The sequence below is a fragment of the Neoarius graeffei genome, chromosome 25 (assembly GCF_027579695.1).
Source record: "Neoarius graeffei isolate fNeoGra1 chromosome 25, fNeoGra1.pri, whole genome shotgun sequence".
Classification (NCBI taxonomy): Eukaryota; Metazoa; Chordata; class Actinopteri; order Siluriformes; family Ariidae; genus Neoarius; species Neoarius graeffei.
In genome coordinates, this window is record NC_083593.1 from 3,621,693 (window position 1) to 3,637,038 (window position 15,346).

A 15,346-nucleotide genomic window follows, 5' to 3' on the forward strand; every position below is an offset into this window, starting at 1 on the left:
TCAGGGTTCAAGACCAACAAAATGAAAGTTACGGAGTGGCCAGCCCAATCCCTGGACCTTAATCCGATAGAAAACTTGTGGGGTGACATCAAAAATGCTGTTTCTGAGGCAAAACCAAGAAATGCAGAGGAATTGTGGAATGTTGTCAAATCATCCTGGGCTGGAATACCTGTTCACAGGTGCCAGAAGTTCTCAGAAACCGTGGTTATACAACTAAATATTAGTTTAGTGATTCACAGGAATACTAAATCCTTAAGATTTTTTCAGTTTATACAGTAAATATTTGGAGTTTGTAATGAAAAATGCAGACACTGCTATTTTTTTGAACAGCCCAATGTTCATTTTTCTTCATTTCCTGTAAAGTAATTAAAATATTCATACATTTTTCTTCATGTTTTGATGTAGAATATAATGTGCAGTGTTCCCAATGCATGGAAATAAAAACTATTATAAGGATTTTGAGCTATACTCACGTTTTTAAACACACTGCTATTATTTTGAACACAACTGGACATACACACACATGCGCATATATATATATATATATATCAGGGGTGGGCAATTATTTTTTCCATGGGGCCACATGAGAAACAGAAAATTTTGTGGAGGGCCGGACCAAAAGGCTGAACTAAATTCTGCATAATATTAATTGTATTTCTTTATATAAAGCAGTAAATAACACTGTTTTTACAAGCTGCCAAGACTGGTAAGAGTATGGAAGAAACGAGGTTGCCTTACAAAAAAAATGTCATTTATTCAATCAAATTTCCCAAAACAATGGTTAACAAAATGTGAACGTTTGTACCATTTTTTTTCAGTCATATTCACCCCAAAACACAATAAAGACATCACAATATTGTCTTTCTACTCCAAATATCAAGCAAGATACATCATATTATAATAATGATGCCCACATTTGTAGTCTAATCACCTCTTTTGGTGTTTTTCGCCGGAGATCGGCTCCGGCGCCTGCTGGTGACGTCACACTATGTGATTGGCTGGACCGTTTGAAGGATGACGTACACGTTTGTGGTTGGTCTGGACAAATTACGGAAGTAGTTATCGCGGGATTAGGTTTCGTGGGCTTTCATGTCATGTTCATGTCGCGCGCGTTGCTTTTGTTGAACACAACTTCAAAATAAAAGCACTGCACATTCAGTCCATGCATGAGGTAAAATTAGAAAATACGTTTATTTTGTAATTTCTCATTAACCTTACGCGGGCCGGTCAGAATGAACCAAAGGGCCGGATGCGGGCCGTAAAATGCCCAGGTCTGATATATAGGGTTGCATGGTGGTGTAGTGGTGAGCATTGTCGCCTCACAATAAGAAGGTCCTGGGTTCGAGCCCAGTGGCTGACGGGGGCCTTCTTGTGTGGAGTTTGCATGTTCTCCCCGTGTCTGCATGGGTTTCCTCCGGGTGCTCCGGATTCCCCCACAGTCCAAAGACATGCAGGTTAGGTTAACTGGTGACTCTAAATTGACCGTAGGTGTGAATGTGAGTGTGAATATTTGTTTGTCTCTGTGTCAGCCCTGAGTGTACCACGCCTCTCACCCATAGTCAGCTGGGATAGGCTCCAGCTTGCCTGCGACCCTGTAGAACAGGATAAGTGGCTACAGATCATGGATGGATGGATATATATCGAGAGAGAGAGAGAGAGAGAATGAATGTTGGTGTCACAATGGGTCTGGATGTACTCTGTTAAACAGACTGACCTCAATAGTCACAGCATCTTTGAACAAACAATTTCTAAAATGACTCGTCAACATGACCACTCAATGAAAGAACCTTAACATCTTACTGTCTGCGTCGATCTGCTGCCTTACTGAACCATCTATTTATACTGTATTTGTGAAGTGTAATGAAACAGCAAAATGAACATGAAAGCAGCAGAAATCCTTTATTATCTCAGCAATCCATAGGTTCTGATGGAATAAATTACCAGTGTACATGATCTGTAAGTTACCTCTGCCAAATTTGCTGGAGGACATTATGTTTTCACCTCCATTTTTTTGATTGTTTACAACATAACTCAAAGTATTAAACAGATTTTAATGAAATTTTGAGGGAAAATGATCCATGGGCCAAGGAACAATTGATTAGATTTTGATGCAAATCCGGATGTGTATATGGATCCAGGATTTTTTTACTTGTTCCCAATATAACTCAAAAAGTGGTGAATAGATTTGCATGAAATTTGGTGAACAGCTTTAGTATTATCCTAGGTTGATTTTGAGGTCAATAATATGTGGCTTGGCGGAGGTATGAACTCTACTGAGTGTCCTTCTAATTATATGTACATTTTGTGGAAGTTACTTCATTAATAATGAAAGAAATTGTAAATATGTGATCATATGATATGACGGAAGTGTTCTATACAAAAAAAAAAGATATTAAGGAAAAATCAAGTGTATTTTTTTCAAATCATACACTTGAAGTATTTGATATATTTTCTCTTTTGGGTTTTCCATTTTAAAACCCAACAGTGATAAACTGCAGGAAAAGCATAGATCATACAAAACTCATGTCGGTGTAAACATAGCCCTTACTGGAAAGTGATTAGGTATTCAGGATAAGCATGAATATCATGAAAGATCACAAACATGGATTGTCTAGAATCAGTGACACTGTCGTACTGCTCTGTGCCGGTGGAGTTTTTGGCTGGAGGTGCAAGAAGACCAGCTTTCCCTGTTGTGAAATCACCAACCAACACTCGAGCCAAATACATGCGTTTGTGGCCTTGCAGATCAGGCTTGGCATAACCTTGGGCAGAGTAGCTTGGGTCAACAGCAAAATACACACCGTTTCCATACACGGCCCCTAAAGACAAGTCAAAAGAAGATATTTCAAAAGCATATATTTGGATAAAGAACCTGAAAACTTGATTGGAAATGAAAGATGCAATGGAAATAAATTAAATTCTCTTCAATGCTATTCTACTGCGTTTACTTAATGAGTTTAAAACTTATTTTCATGTTGGTCAATTCTAGTTCCTGGCGACCCTACCATGCATCCCAGCATAGCTGCGATTGAAACCTCGCTCGTTGATTTTATCAATATTGTCAGAGCCAGTGCCATGGAAAAGCAGCTTTTCGTTGTTTGTGTGGTTGTTCTTTTTATCCAGGTATGCCTTCTGGTTCATGTAGTTCTTCCAAAGAGTCTCATTCTGAACTCTTTCAATCTGAGGACATTGCATAATTAGCAGGTTGATATGCATGTACTAAAACCATTCATAACAAATGTCTAATTTACGGAGTTATTCTTCTGGAAAATGACTTACTTGGAGGATATTTGATGCCAGTCCTGTTTTCCTGAACTTCTTCTCCACATGTGCATATTCCTGACTGCCTTGTTGAAGTTTGACATGCAAAACTAACTTCCCCTTCATGTCCTCCCAGTGACTGGGCAGAGACACAGTAGTTTGCTCTAAAAGAAAATAATTAGCATTAAATCAGCAATCAATTTAAAAATAAGATCAAGTGAAAAATTAAACATTTCCTTTAAAAGAAATTAGCATACAGTAATATACAAACTGAAATTACTATATCTAGTTATTTGGTTCATAAATCTCTACATTATGACAATTTTAGGAATCATGTCTTACGTCTCGGATCGGTCCTCTTCAATTCAATCTGTCCATTATTCCCCTTAGCAGTCCCAGAGGGTAAATGGGCCTCATATGGATCATTATTGATCTTGATCATTACACGAGGCTGTTGTAATTTAAAAGCTTGCTCCAGGTCATAGTTAGTCAAAATATCAAAAGGCACAAAATTATTACTGCGGTCCTGATACTGCCACTCGACTTGGCTGCTCAGCATAAAGGCCTCACGGTGGCGCATCAGATTCTTCTCCACTTTACGGATCATGTCACGGATTTGGCTTTCAGCCTGTGCTACGTCTCGTGTCAGGCCTTCCATGGTGAGCACCGGCTCAGGGCCGCTCTTTGAGAGCTTGATGCTGACCGTGAGCTCCCTCTGGAGTTTGCTCAGAACTTCAGCCTCCTCCTGACTGAAATAGTTGATGGCTGAGTCCTGAATTTTTGAGCTCATGTGCTCCTTCACAATGAAGCTGGTGATCAGCTTTCTGGCCTCGTTCAGGTCCTCCTCGGTCTCTCCGCACAGCTGAAACACGACAGGCTCGAACTCCTCACCCACCAGCACGAAATCTTCATTTGCAGATGCTTCTGCTTTGCCACCACTGAAAAATTTGCTCATGTTCCCGAATGTATCTAATATTTCCCCAAAACACAATCCATGTTTGGTTTGGTAAAAGTAGAGCAAAAGAAGTAAGTCAGCTTTGCAGGCATAGATTTTAGATTTGTATCGATTTTAGTTTTATGATACACTGGATTCATCCACATACCTTTCAACCAGCCCATAATTCCACCCTCCTCCTCCACACTTTTTTGCTGCCTCTTCAACATGCTCTCATGGAAATCAGACAACATGGTTGTCTGGAATATCAAAAACTTTACATTTTGCAAATTCGTCCCTTTTTTCTTCTTCACAAAGTCAATCACGGCATCAATCATGGCATCTGCAACAGCAGAAGGAGGGGCTCCACCTTGACCTAATCATTTAGACATCAAGGAAGAGAAACAATGACTCAGAAATATGCACTAAGAGAACCTCATCACATTTCTTACAGAAAGAAACCAAGATTAGAAATGATGATGGTGTCAGGTTCTACCTGTGCCGAGTGCTGGAAAAGCAACAGAGGAGAACCTTTTTTCCTCACAGTGCTTTAATACAGAGTAAACAACATGCTTGATATCTGCAGGATTGTTTCGACCCAGAACGTGAATAATGTTTCTGCATGGAAGTTGGCCTCCTGAGGTCATGATCATCTCTGACTGCTGAGATTGTGACGCAACTTTAAAAAAAAAAAGTACAATATCAACCAGGCTCCTGAGAAATTATGATGTAAATTTAGCCCAGAAAATATAATGCATTATGGAAAAGAAAAAGGTTTTCTCACCAATCTGTGCACATTCCCTTTCTACTTCTACCCCAGCAGCATCTAAAATGGCCTTGGAAACTCCTGGAAGAATACAGATTAAATCATCAAGTTACCCACCAACTTCCAACACATTAAGAATTGATTAATTAATCTCTTAGAGCTGCTATAATCAAAGCAATAACAAACAATAACTTGTTTCATATATGTTACAAGTAACTTTAAATGGATAAAAAATGTTGTTGTGGTTTAATACAAACAAACTTTGCATGGCGCTCTGGGTGAACCCACCCTTCAGTCATGCCCCACCCCCACCACCAACTCCACCTTCCAATCGAACCCCCCCATCTCCCCATCTTGTACTTCTGATTAGGAGAAAAGGAACAAGAAGCGTTTACTTATCACACGTGCTCACGGGCACTTCAGGCCTTCAGACCATGGCTGAACCTAACTGCATGTCTTTGGACTATGGGTGAAACCGGAGCACACAGAAAGGCCCCGGTCGACCGCTGGGCTCAAACCCAGAACCTTCTTGTTGTGAGTCGACAGTGTTAACCATTATACCACCATGCCACCCAGGAAGTAGCTTGGCTGCTGAGCTCACACCTGAGAATCACTCCAACAGGTGAACTGAACCACACGGTGACATGATATCATTAACAGGATGTGCAAATGAGTGAATCAAATCGTGTCAATCACAAACTTTTTTTGTGCCAGCACCCTGTGCCACCCTGAGCGGCTGCCCATGTTGCCCATATCTAAATCCACCACTGCAAACTTTGGGATGTGAAGGTATGGAGTTACAATATCTTGTAGTTGTTGTTTTTTTTAATCAAATTACAATATACTTGTATAAGTTCACGATATGAGTTTACCTGATTTCAGAGAGAATGCTTGATTGGAGGAATTAATGATTGCATCACAGCTTTCTCTGGTGATGTCACCTGATGACACCTCCAGCATCAGATGCCCTATCTGCATTTTGTGCACTCCAAGACTAGGAGTAGAAACCGTTCCAAAGAAACCTGCTGAAACATAGTTGTTCAAACAATCATTTAGGACTAGTATTTTTTTATTTAATTCATAAAAATACGTAATCACTGATGACTCTGTAATGTAGAATAAAAATCCCATAGTAAGCCTGATAATTAAACGTGATGAAGAGCAGCAGGACAGACGCTCACCAGCAGACTGTGGTGATCGAACAGGAGGTGTTTTTTTAGCTGGTGATTGCTGAACAGTATGTGCTCCTTTCATGACAGCACCCTTCCATTCACCTCTGAAGCGCTTTACAAAACTCTAACATGACAAAAATGTAATTATTATAAAACCACACATGGAGCAGCCAAATCATGAAAAGGTGACCAACATTCTCCAGTACCTGGACAGTCTCAGTATCTGATGGATGCACAATCACAGTCACCTCATTCAGGGACTGAGGAGAAACTTTGGCACTAAAAGCATGAATCTCACTGAGAAAAATTCTGGCGACAAGATCTTTGGGAAAGCCACTGTTCCCAGAGCCAATGGCTGGGAAAGTAATCGAAGTCATTTTCTTGTTTTCGGCTATTTTCAAGCAATTTTGAATGAGTCCTTTGAGAATCTATTAGAAAAAATAATAATAAAATCAGTTATTTCATCCAACATGATGCTATTGTGTATACAACAATGAAACTATAATAATATGGATATGTAGAAAGTGCTAAATATCTACAAAGTCTGGAGTCACCTCATCTTCTGATCTAGTCCCTCCATTCCAAAATGGACAAACAGTCTGGAAGACCTTTTGACAATGTAAGTTATAGCCGTTCGTGGGCACTAGGTCTCCAGGATTCAGCCTAGAAGTGCCAACTTCTCTCATAGTAGAACGAATTTCAGCCTGGAGTTGAGGACCAGCAGTGTTGAGTAGTGCTCTGGAGACTGCACCTTTACTGAGATCCAGGTCTTCTGAGATGGTATTGACAATTACATCTGACTGTAAATTAAAAACGAAAGATAAATGTTGAAATCCGTTTCTGGAAGACAGACTCATAGCTTGCCTTGAATTTTTAAGGAAAAGAAATAATAAGATTAATATGTTTTCTTTCAGCTGAGAATGATACTCACACGTGCATCCTGGATATTCCCCTTCCTTAGTATGATTTTTAGTCCTTCTTTTGTGGACTGAGTTTCAAGAAACCCTGACACTGACCTGTCAACGTCCTCAAATTGGGTTCTATGGGTTTGAATCTTATAATCCTCAGAATCTTTTGCCCTGTACACTTGTGCATCATTCTCCCATTCCCCAAAGCCTTGACGTCTACCAGCACCTTGCCCATGATATCCATGACTTTGGTTACCATGACCATGATAATTTTGACCATGATGCCCACGGCCACGGCCCATTTGCATTCTGGGGCTGAATTGTGCAAACTCCTTTTTAACAGCCTGAGCCATGGCTTTGACAGTTTTGGGATTATTGTCCACCAAGTAGATCTCTTTAAGCATGTTTATGCCAGCTTGTCGATTTTGGTCTTCAATGTATGCATGTAGTTCCTGAGCAATTGTCTCAGTGCAGAGGTCAAGAGGAAAGCCGAATATTCCTGAGCTGATGGCAGGGACTGCAATGGAAGAGCATCTGTGCAATACTGCTTGGTTCAGACTTTCCCTCACTGCCTGTCTCAGTTTCTTCACAGAGGTAGACCTGTCTGTATTGTAATAGCGGGGACCTACAGCATGCACTACATATCTGCATGGCAGGTGACCTGCCTTTGTGGTAACAGCATTCCCAGGTTGCAGTTTCCCATGTGCAGCTACATATTGATCACTGATTTGTTGTAAAGATGGACCTGCAGCATTCAGAAGTGCTAATGCTAAACCACCAATGTGCTTCAAGTCCTCATTGGCAGCATTGACCACAGCATCTACTTTAAATTGACAGATATCAGCCTTCAGGACTTTGATGACAATCCCACCAGGAGTCTGCACCTCACAGGAAAGCTGTCCAAAATCTTCCACTCTACCTTCACCATACCTCTCCTCATTGTACCTTTCCTCATCCTCTTCCTCCATAGAAGCATCCTCAAGCACAAACACAAATCTTTGTTCCTTCATCATCATTGAGAACATGCCACTCTGCTCCTGGAAAAACTTTTTGGCTCCTGCCTTTCTAATTGTCAACTTGTCAGTGTGAAGATTTCTTATTATATTCTGAAAAGACTTCAGCACTGGCTGGACATGAATACGCTCCCCAGACACTCGAATCAAAGGCCTTTTTGGGTCATAGTTTATGTTCAATTCATCACCCTTTAGGAACTTCTGCCAAACATGAGGCATCCTCTCTCTGATGTATTTCACCATGGCATATGACCTGGCACGAATTATCTCATCTGTCATTGAATGTGTATCGATAAATTGCTCCAGGCTCTTTGTGACCTCTCTAACCGGGTCCTGAAAGCCATAGACTACAATTGTGTCCCTGTTGTTTGAGGATTTTATGAGCACCGTTTTCTTCCTGGATGAATTGTATGTCTCATATAGCTGGTTTGTGAGATCTTGCCAATCTGGCCTTCCAAGAACACCTAGGTCTTCTACAGAAAGGTTCTGCAATGTCAGCATCATTTCAAGCCTCTTTTCAGCATCAGTCAGTGCTTTGGCTGTACTCGCAGTCAAAATGATGTTCCCATTTTCAAATGTGTAGACTGCACTAATTCCCTTGGATGTGAACAGATCTTTTGACAATTCCTCAGAGTCCACTGATCGCAAGAACTCCACTAATAAAGGGTCCATTTTCAGGGCCTTTTCTTTCATACTCAGTTGTTTCTCAAGGATCAAATTCTTGATGTCCATAATTTCCAGAAGAAGCCCAGAAAACCTTAACTGATTGGTGTCTTTTTTGTATGTCAGTTCCAGCTCTGGATATTTGGCTGAAGCACTGTGTTGCAGTCCCTCCTGCTGAAGTAAAAGGTATTTGGCAGACGACATGTTAATGGTCTCAGAGGTCTTGTTCATGTCCCTTTCCATCTGACTTGATGCTTTCTTTAAATCATTCTCCAATATCGGTTTTAACACGTTAATATCTTTTGCCATTCCTGCCAGAGTCAGGCTTCCTGTTGACAAATCCACTTTGAGGACAGCTTTATCTTTTACAACTGACCGAATGTCTTTTTCTCTTGCAGTCAGTACTGAAGGGTTCACTGTATACTCAAAAACACCAAAGTTGGAGAGAATGTTTTTCAAAGCATCTATGGTGTCTTGCTTCCAGCTGTCAATGTGCTTTTTGGTTATACCCTTTTGTCTCAGCAGGGTAGGAAGAGGACTGAACATGACTTCATCTTTGTCCATGTTCACTTGGCAGAAGTGTGAGCTCATCTGATCAGAGATGGAGGAGAGTTGTCCCCTCTTTTGAAGGAATTCTCTGATGGCAGGATGGATCTTATATGTAAATGGTTTGGGCAGTGTCCATGTTGGTCTGTCTTTGCCGTACAAGGCGGAACCCAAAGAGGTGTAATATGGATATATATCAACTGGGGTCTTGCGAATAAAGTGCTCTGTTCCCAGGACTTTCTGGACAGCTAAAAAAGAAAGATGAAAGAGATTAATGCCAACCTGGATCTGCATGATTTGTTGCATTGCACTGCTGCCACTTGATTAGCTGTGTATGCATGTGTTGGTGTACAGTCATTCCTAATAAAGTGGCTGGTGAGTGGAGGTCAAAATGTTCATTGTTATAATTCCACAAATAAATGTATACAATTAAAAGGCAAGTGATTTACCCTGTTGATCATGAAAGGTGACAATAGCGGCTTTCTCATCTGCTACTGCCTTGATCCTTTCCACTGCACCTACATGCTTTTCAAAGTAAAGTTCTAGAAATTCTTCAGGGCACTGCTCAGGCAGGTTTTCCACCTTAACAGTTCTACTTTTCTCCAGATGCCGGGCCTTGAGACCATGTTCCTGGAACTTCCTTTTATTCCTACATTCTGTAAGAAACATCTGTACAGCTGTACAAAGAAAAACATATCCTTAAGTTCTGTGTGGTCGTTTTTTATGTCCTAAAAGATGGCATTAATTCACGTCAAGTTAAGGACATACCTCTCGGGTCATTAAAGGTCACAACAACAGTGTTTGATTCTGGAATTAACTCTAAGGAATATTCATCTTCAGAATGACTGATGATACTGTCCACCAGAAGCATGAGGTATTCTTGGTTCAAATTTTCTGGCACATTCTCCAGGACCACAGCACTGGACCGTGGAGTATCTTCCAAACCCTCACTGGCTTCAGTCTGATTCGCATTATGACCAACTGGAGGCCAAAGTACCAGAAACAATGTTTACGATATTTCATGACACACAATTAATAGACACAATTAATCTATTCTTCTGTGAAAGACAGAGGACTTACAGTATGGGCACATGATGACTGGTTGACTGGATAATCTGTGATCCGTCTTCTCCAAAATTCTCTTTGCAGCTAAAATGTTGAGGTAAATCCATGTAAATGCACATGATACAGCACTAGAATCAAAGCACTCAATCCAGATAACAGCACCAAACTGTCATTATTGGGCTTTCAATTATTTCTTTGAAGTTTTCTTTTTCTGGGGCAGACTGATTGTACAATATACATCTTTAATCGAAGAATTATTCAGGAAAAAATTTTGGTGCACAAGAATTTACATATGCCTCAAAGTGTCAAAAATATACATACACCCACTTAGATTATTAATTCAATGGTGCTAAAAGCTTCAAAATGCCTTTTAACTTGCCAAGGCCAAGTCATCATAGCTTTCTGTTGGCGATGATGATTGACCACGACTGGTAGCTTCTCTGTGCCTGTCTGAAAAAAGTGTTTGTTTGGCCAACACACAGTACAGTTGGAAAGTCCAAGGTGCTGATCTGAGAAAGAGGGTCATAGACTTACACACTCAGGAACATCTCTTGGAGCCATTTCTAAACAACTGCATGTTCCAAGATCATCAGTTCAAATGACTGTATGTAAGTACAAGTTACTGGGCGGTGAAGCCACTTTGCTGGAAGAACAACCAAACTGTCCCTTCAGTTGAGAGGAAATTGGTTCTGATGGTCAGGAACAACACAGGAACCACCAAGGCACAGGCCTGCCATGAACTGGAAGCTACTGTGTACAGTGTATCCAGTGTCACTGTGTACAGGCAGGCAGTTTTTACAATCACCTTAGACTGAGACGCTGCTGTCCAAGAAAAAAGCTCCACATGGACAAAGGAAAAAGCCTTCTGGAGGAAAGTTATGTTCAGATGAGACAAATATTAAGGTGTTTTGCCACAATGACCAGAGGTATGTTTGGAGGAGTAAAGCTGAGGCATTCAAGCTCAAGAACACTGTACTAAGTGTTAAGCATGGTAGTGGTAATATCATGCTCTGGGGTTGTTCTGCTGCCATTGGAACTGGTGCATTGCACAAAGTGGATGGAATCATGAAGAAGGAGAACTACACCAGAATTTTTCAGCATAAACTCAAACCATCAACTAGAAAGTTGAAACTTGGACACAAGTGGGTTTTCCAACAAGACAGTGACCCTAAACACACATCAGTGCTGGTTGTGGAGGAAAAAGCAGAACATCATTAAGCTTAAAACAAGTCCTGACCTCAACTCGATTGAAAATATGTGGACTGTGTTTAAAAGTCAGGTCTGTTCCAGGAAACCAGCAAATTTAATCTAAATCGACTAATTCTGCCAAGAAGAGAGGACAAATATCCTACCAGAATTTGGACAGAAACTTATTGATGGAGACCAAAAGCATCTGGTGAAAGTTAACCTTGTTAATGGACATTTTACCAATTATATGGTCTACTGTATGTATATTTTTGACCCTGTGTTGATGTCAGAAAACCCAAAATAAAATTATTTTTTCAAATGTTCTAGTTTAACCTTCTTCAGAGCTATAATAGTTACTGCACATTCTCATAACATTCTCTCTTAACTGAGTTATTGTTCACAAGTTGGAAGGGGTTAAAATGTATTTTTTACATTTTCATGACTGTTTGCAAATTGTGGTATAAGATGAGTAAAACACTCCAAAGCATGCTGTTCTAGGAAAATAATCAATTTTGAGGTGGCAGCAGTAATTCTGCTTCCTTACACCACTCTACTCTTGATTATTTTCTGACAACAGCACGGCACAATCATATTTCCTTCCTTATTTTTCTCAGATTTACTTCAAATGGCTTAAGCATCAAACACAATCCTATTATACTCCACTAGAGCAGCACTTATGGAGTGATTGAATATCTCTGGGAAAAAAAAAACTTGTTTCATACCATCTTGTGAGCGGAATTTAACAATAATGGTTTGCTCCTCTGGATTTGTGCTAATGTCCTCTACAGGTCCACCCCATTTGTCAAAGTACAGCTCCAGTAATTGCTTGTTGGTGATGACATCATCAGGTACATTCTCCACCAGCACACTGCAGGCTGTCCTCACAGCTGGAACTGATCAATAATAAAATCATCAATGTTTTTATCTCATCTCATCTCATTATCTCTAGCCGCTTTATCCTTCTACAGGGTTGCAGGCAAGCTGGAGCCTATCCCAGCTGACTACGGGCGAAAGGCGGGGTACACCCTGGACAAGTCGCCAGGTCATCACAGGGCTGACACATAGACACAGACAACCATTCACACCTACGGTCAATTTAGAGTCACCAGTTAACCTAACCTGCATGTCTTTGGACTGTGGGGGAAACTGGAGCACCCGGAGGAAACCCACGTGGACACGGGGAGAACATGCAAACTCCGCACAGAAAGGCCCTCGCCGGCCACGGGGCTCGAACCCAGGACCTTCTTGCTGTGAGGCAACAGCGCTCACCACTACACCACCGTGCCGCCCCAATGTTTTTATGTCATACATATATTACATATACATATGTAATATAAAATGGTCATCAACAGTAAGTGAGCTCTGGAAAGGATTGAGTTATTCCTATCCAATAGATAGATAGATAGATAGATAGATAGATTAGATAGATAGATAGATAGATAGATAGATAGATAGATAGATAGATAGATAGATAGATAGATAGATAGATTTATTTGCACAAGAATCAAATTGAAGTGCAAACATTTCCTCACCTGGTTGAAGAGCTCCAGCTGACACATCACTTCCTGTTTTAGCCTATAAAAACCATGAGCACATTTACTAACCCAGATAAGGTCCAAGTCTATTTTACTATGTTACTGTAAACAGGTTTAGAAGTCCAAACTCTACTTTCTGAGTGCTCCTGTCACTCCACACCCTCCTGCCTGAAGGAAACGGGTCTATTTTTACTCTTACAGTGATTCAGCATACACAGCAGACAGTAAAATAGAAACTAGACTATTCCAAAGAAACTGGCACACTCAGTTAAAAAAATAATAATAAAATTAATTCCTTTGGTGGGTTAATTTTCTATATAAAAATTTGTTGTTGTAGTAATCAAAGGCTAAATATTTTAAGGGAAAATTTTTAAAGAAAAAGACACCTATATAACTTAAATACCGATGAAACCGAAGCATCCACTTACAGATTCTTGTGATTTTTCTTTGCTGTGACTCTCTGAATCTGGTTTGGACACTTTTAGCTTCAGCACCTGTTTTTCAATGGGTACTGTGTGCTCAGCTTGACTGAGAACCTGATCCCGGACTGAGACATAAACACAAACAATCAACAAGGAAATTCATATTATTGATAAGTGTTTATGTTTCCAGCTGGATTCCTCCATTCCCACTGTGTTTGAACTCCAGACAGGAAAAATCCAGGTGTTGAAATGACACCATGAGATCTGGAATCAGCTCACTTTTTTCTTTCCTTTACATGTTTTTGTGATACAGACATGTTTCTTGTTGTTTATTCCACTCTGCAGAGGTGTTCATTTAACACTATATTACACTTTACCACTAAGTGTCAACACTCCAGTGTTTGCTGTTTAATCACTCAAGTATAAAAATGTAACTCAAACTCGAGATCCACATTTAGTTCCACACACTGTATGTGAATGTGTGAACAGGTTCTTATTAAGCCTGTTTGTGTTAGTTAGAGGAGTTTAACTCACTTTCTTGTGATTTGAAGAAGACTGTACAGCTCGTCTCGGACCAGCGGATGACGCAATCTCCTCCCTGGGATTTCTTTCTGCTCTGGAAATAAATGTGAACTTTGCTTTGGAGTGTTTTAGCGTTTATAGATGACCAATCTCCCTCCACGAGTAGTGGATAAGGATAATCCTCCATGTTCACCCTCCTGAAGTCCAACACTGAGTGCGAGTGAAGTGCAGGAATAAACAGGAAACTCTGTTTCAGCGTCAACGCACACTTTCGCTTTCGTTTCTCACAGTTGGATTTTGTTTTTCAGAAAATGAAAGGGAGTGTCAAGAGACAGTCAAAAAAAACGTCGTAATGAGTTAATAATTATAATAATACCGACTTACAGTAAACTTTTTAAACTAAATTTAAGTCAAAAGTTTTTTGCCCAGGACATTCAAACAGCTATTTTGAGATCATCAGTGCCTTTAAATTTTTTTTAAAGCACTAAGAAACTCTTGCCTTAAAATGCCTATATTAAAATATAGAAATCTCATCCGAATCCCATCTATTATTCTCTGCATTATCATTATTTTCAACTCTCAAATAAACAAACCCGTAACCACGCCCTCATTCTGTTTGTTACCTGAAACTGCTGCAATGAAGAGAAGCAACCAGCAGATGGTGCCAAAAAACCCAAACCGGACTTAGACTGCTCAGTGAATTTTCAAACTGAATTCATCTCATCTCATCTCATCTCATCATCTCTAGCTGCTTTATCCTGCTCTAAAGGGTCGCAGGCAAGCTGGATCCTATCCCAGCTGACTACGGGCGAAAGGCAGGGTACACCCTGGACAAGTCGCCAGGTCATCACAGGGCTGACACATAGACACAGACAACCATTCACACTCACATTCACACCTACGCTCAATTTAGAGTCACCAGTTAACCTAACCTGCATGTCTTTGGACTGTGGGGGAAACCGGAGCACCCAGAGGAAACCCACGCGGACACGGGGAGAACATGCAAACTCCACACAGAAAGGCCCTCGCTGGCCACGGGGCCCGAAACCGGACCTTCTTGCTGTGAGGCGACAGTGCTAACCACTACACCACCGTGCCGCCCTCAAACTAAATTTTAAACAATTTTCTTGAAACAAGGGATCATTTTTAAATCACATAACCTGTCAACAGTGCTATATAAGTGTGTGTGTGTGTGTGTGTGTGTGTGTGTGTGTGTGTGTGTGTGTGTGTGTGTGTGTATTAAGAGTGTTCTATAGAGTAGTAAAAAATGAAAGATTTGGTAGTTAGATATTTAGTAACAACAATTAAATATACAGTCCCACAAAAATCATTTTTCAATCAATATAATCAT

The 15,346-nt window shown here is 40.4% G+C and overlaps 1 protein-coding gene across 2 annotated transcripts; it reads right to left on the reverse strand.

The window, feature by feature from the left end:
- Positions 1–1,880: 1,880 nt before the first annotated feature.
- LOC132873557 (protein mono-ADP-ribosyltransferase PARP14-like) lies at positions 1,881–14,318 on the reverse strand. Of its 2 annotated transcripts, none has more exons than XM_060909246.1 (19): positions 14,008–14,318; positions 13,480–13,598; positions 13,049–13,091; positions 12,239–12,409; positions 10,344–10,412; positions 10,032–10,244; positions 9,713–9,940; positions 7,065–9,511; positions 6,688–6,933; positions 6,340–6,561; positions 6,143–6,257; positions 5,834–5,983; positions 4,980–5,042; positions 4,692–4,874; positions 4,365–4,571; positions 3,604–4,230; positions 3,280–3,425; positions 3,006–3,180; positions 1,881–2,819 (listed from the first exon to the last, which is right to left on the reverse strand). In XM_060909246.1, exons 1-19 carry the CDS (start codon positions 14,180–14,182, stop codon positions 2,545–2,547), a joined length of 5,874 nt encoding a protein of 1,957 aa, XP_060765229.1. In that variant the 5' UTR covers positions 14,183–14,318; the 3' UTR covers positions 1,881–2,544. The 2 variants fall into 2 exon arrangements, with proteins under 2 accessions (XP_060765229.1, XP_060765228.1); XM_060909245.1 differs by having other exon boundaries at positions 5,834–5,986.
- Positions 14,319–15,346: the final 1,028 nt, after the last annotated feature.

Excerpts from the sequence above, each read along its gene's own strand:
- LOC132873557 (XM_060909245.1), bottom strand. The coding sequence starts at position 14,182 with ATGGAGGATTATCCTTATCCACTACTCGTGGAGGGAGATTGGTCATCT. Across the intron at positions 5,987-6,142 it reads TCGATCACCACAGTCTGCTG|CAGGTTTCTTTGGAACGGTT; the intron begins GTGAGCGTCTGT and ends ACTATGTTTCAG. Across the intron at positions 3,426-3,603 it reads GAAGAGGACCGATCCGAGAC|AGCAAACTACTGTGTCTCTG; the intron begins GTAAGACATGAT and ends ATTTTCTTTTAG.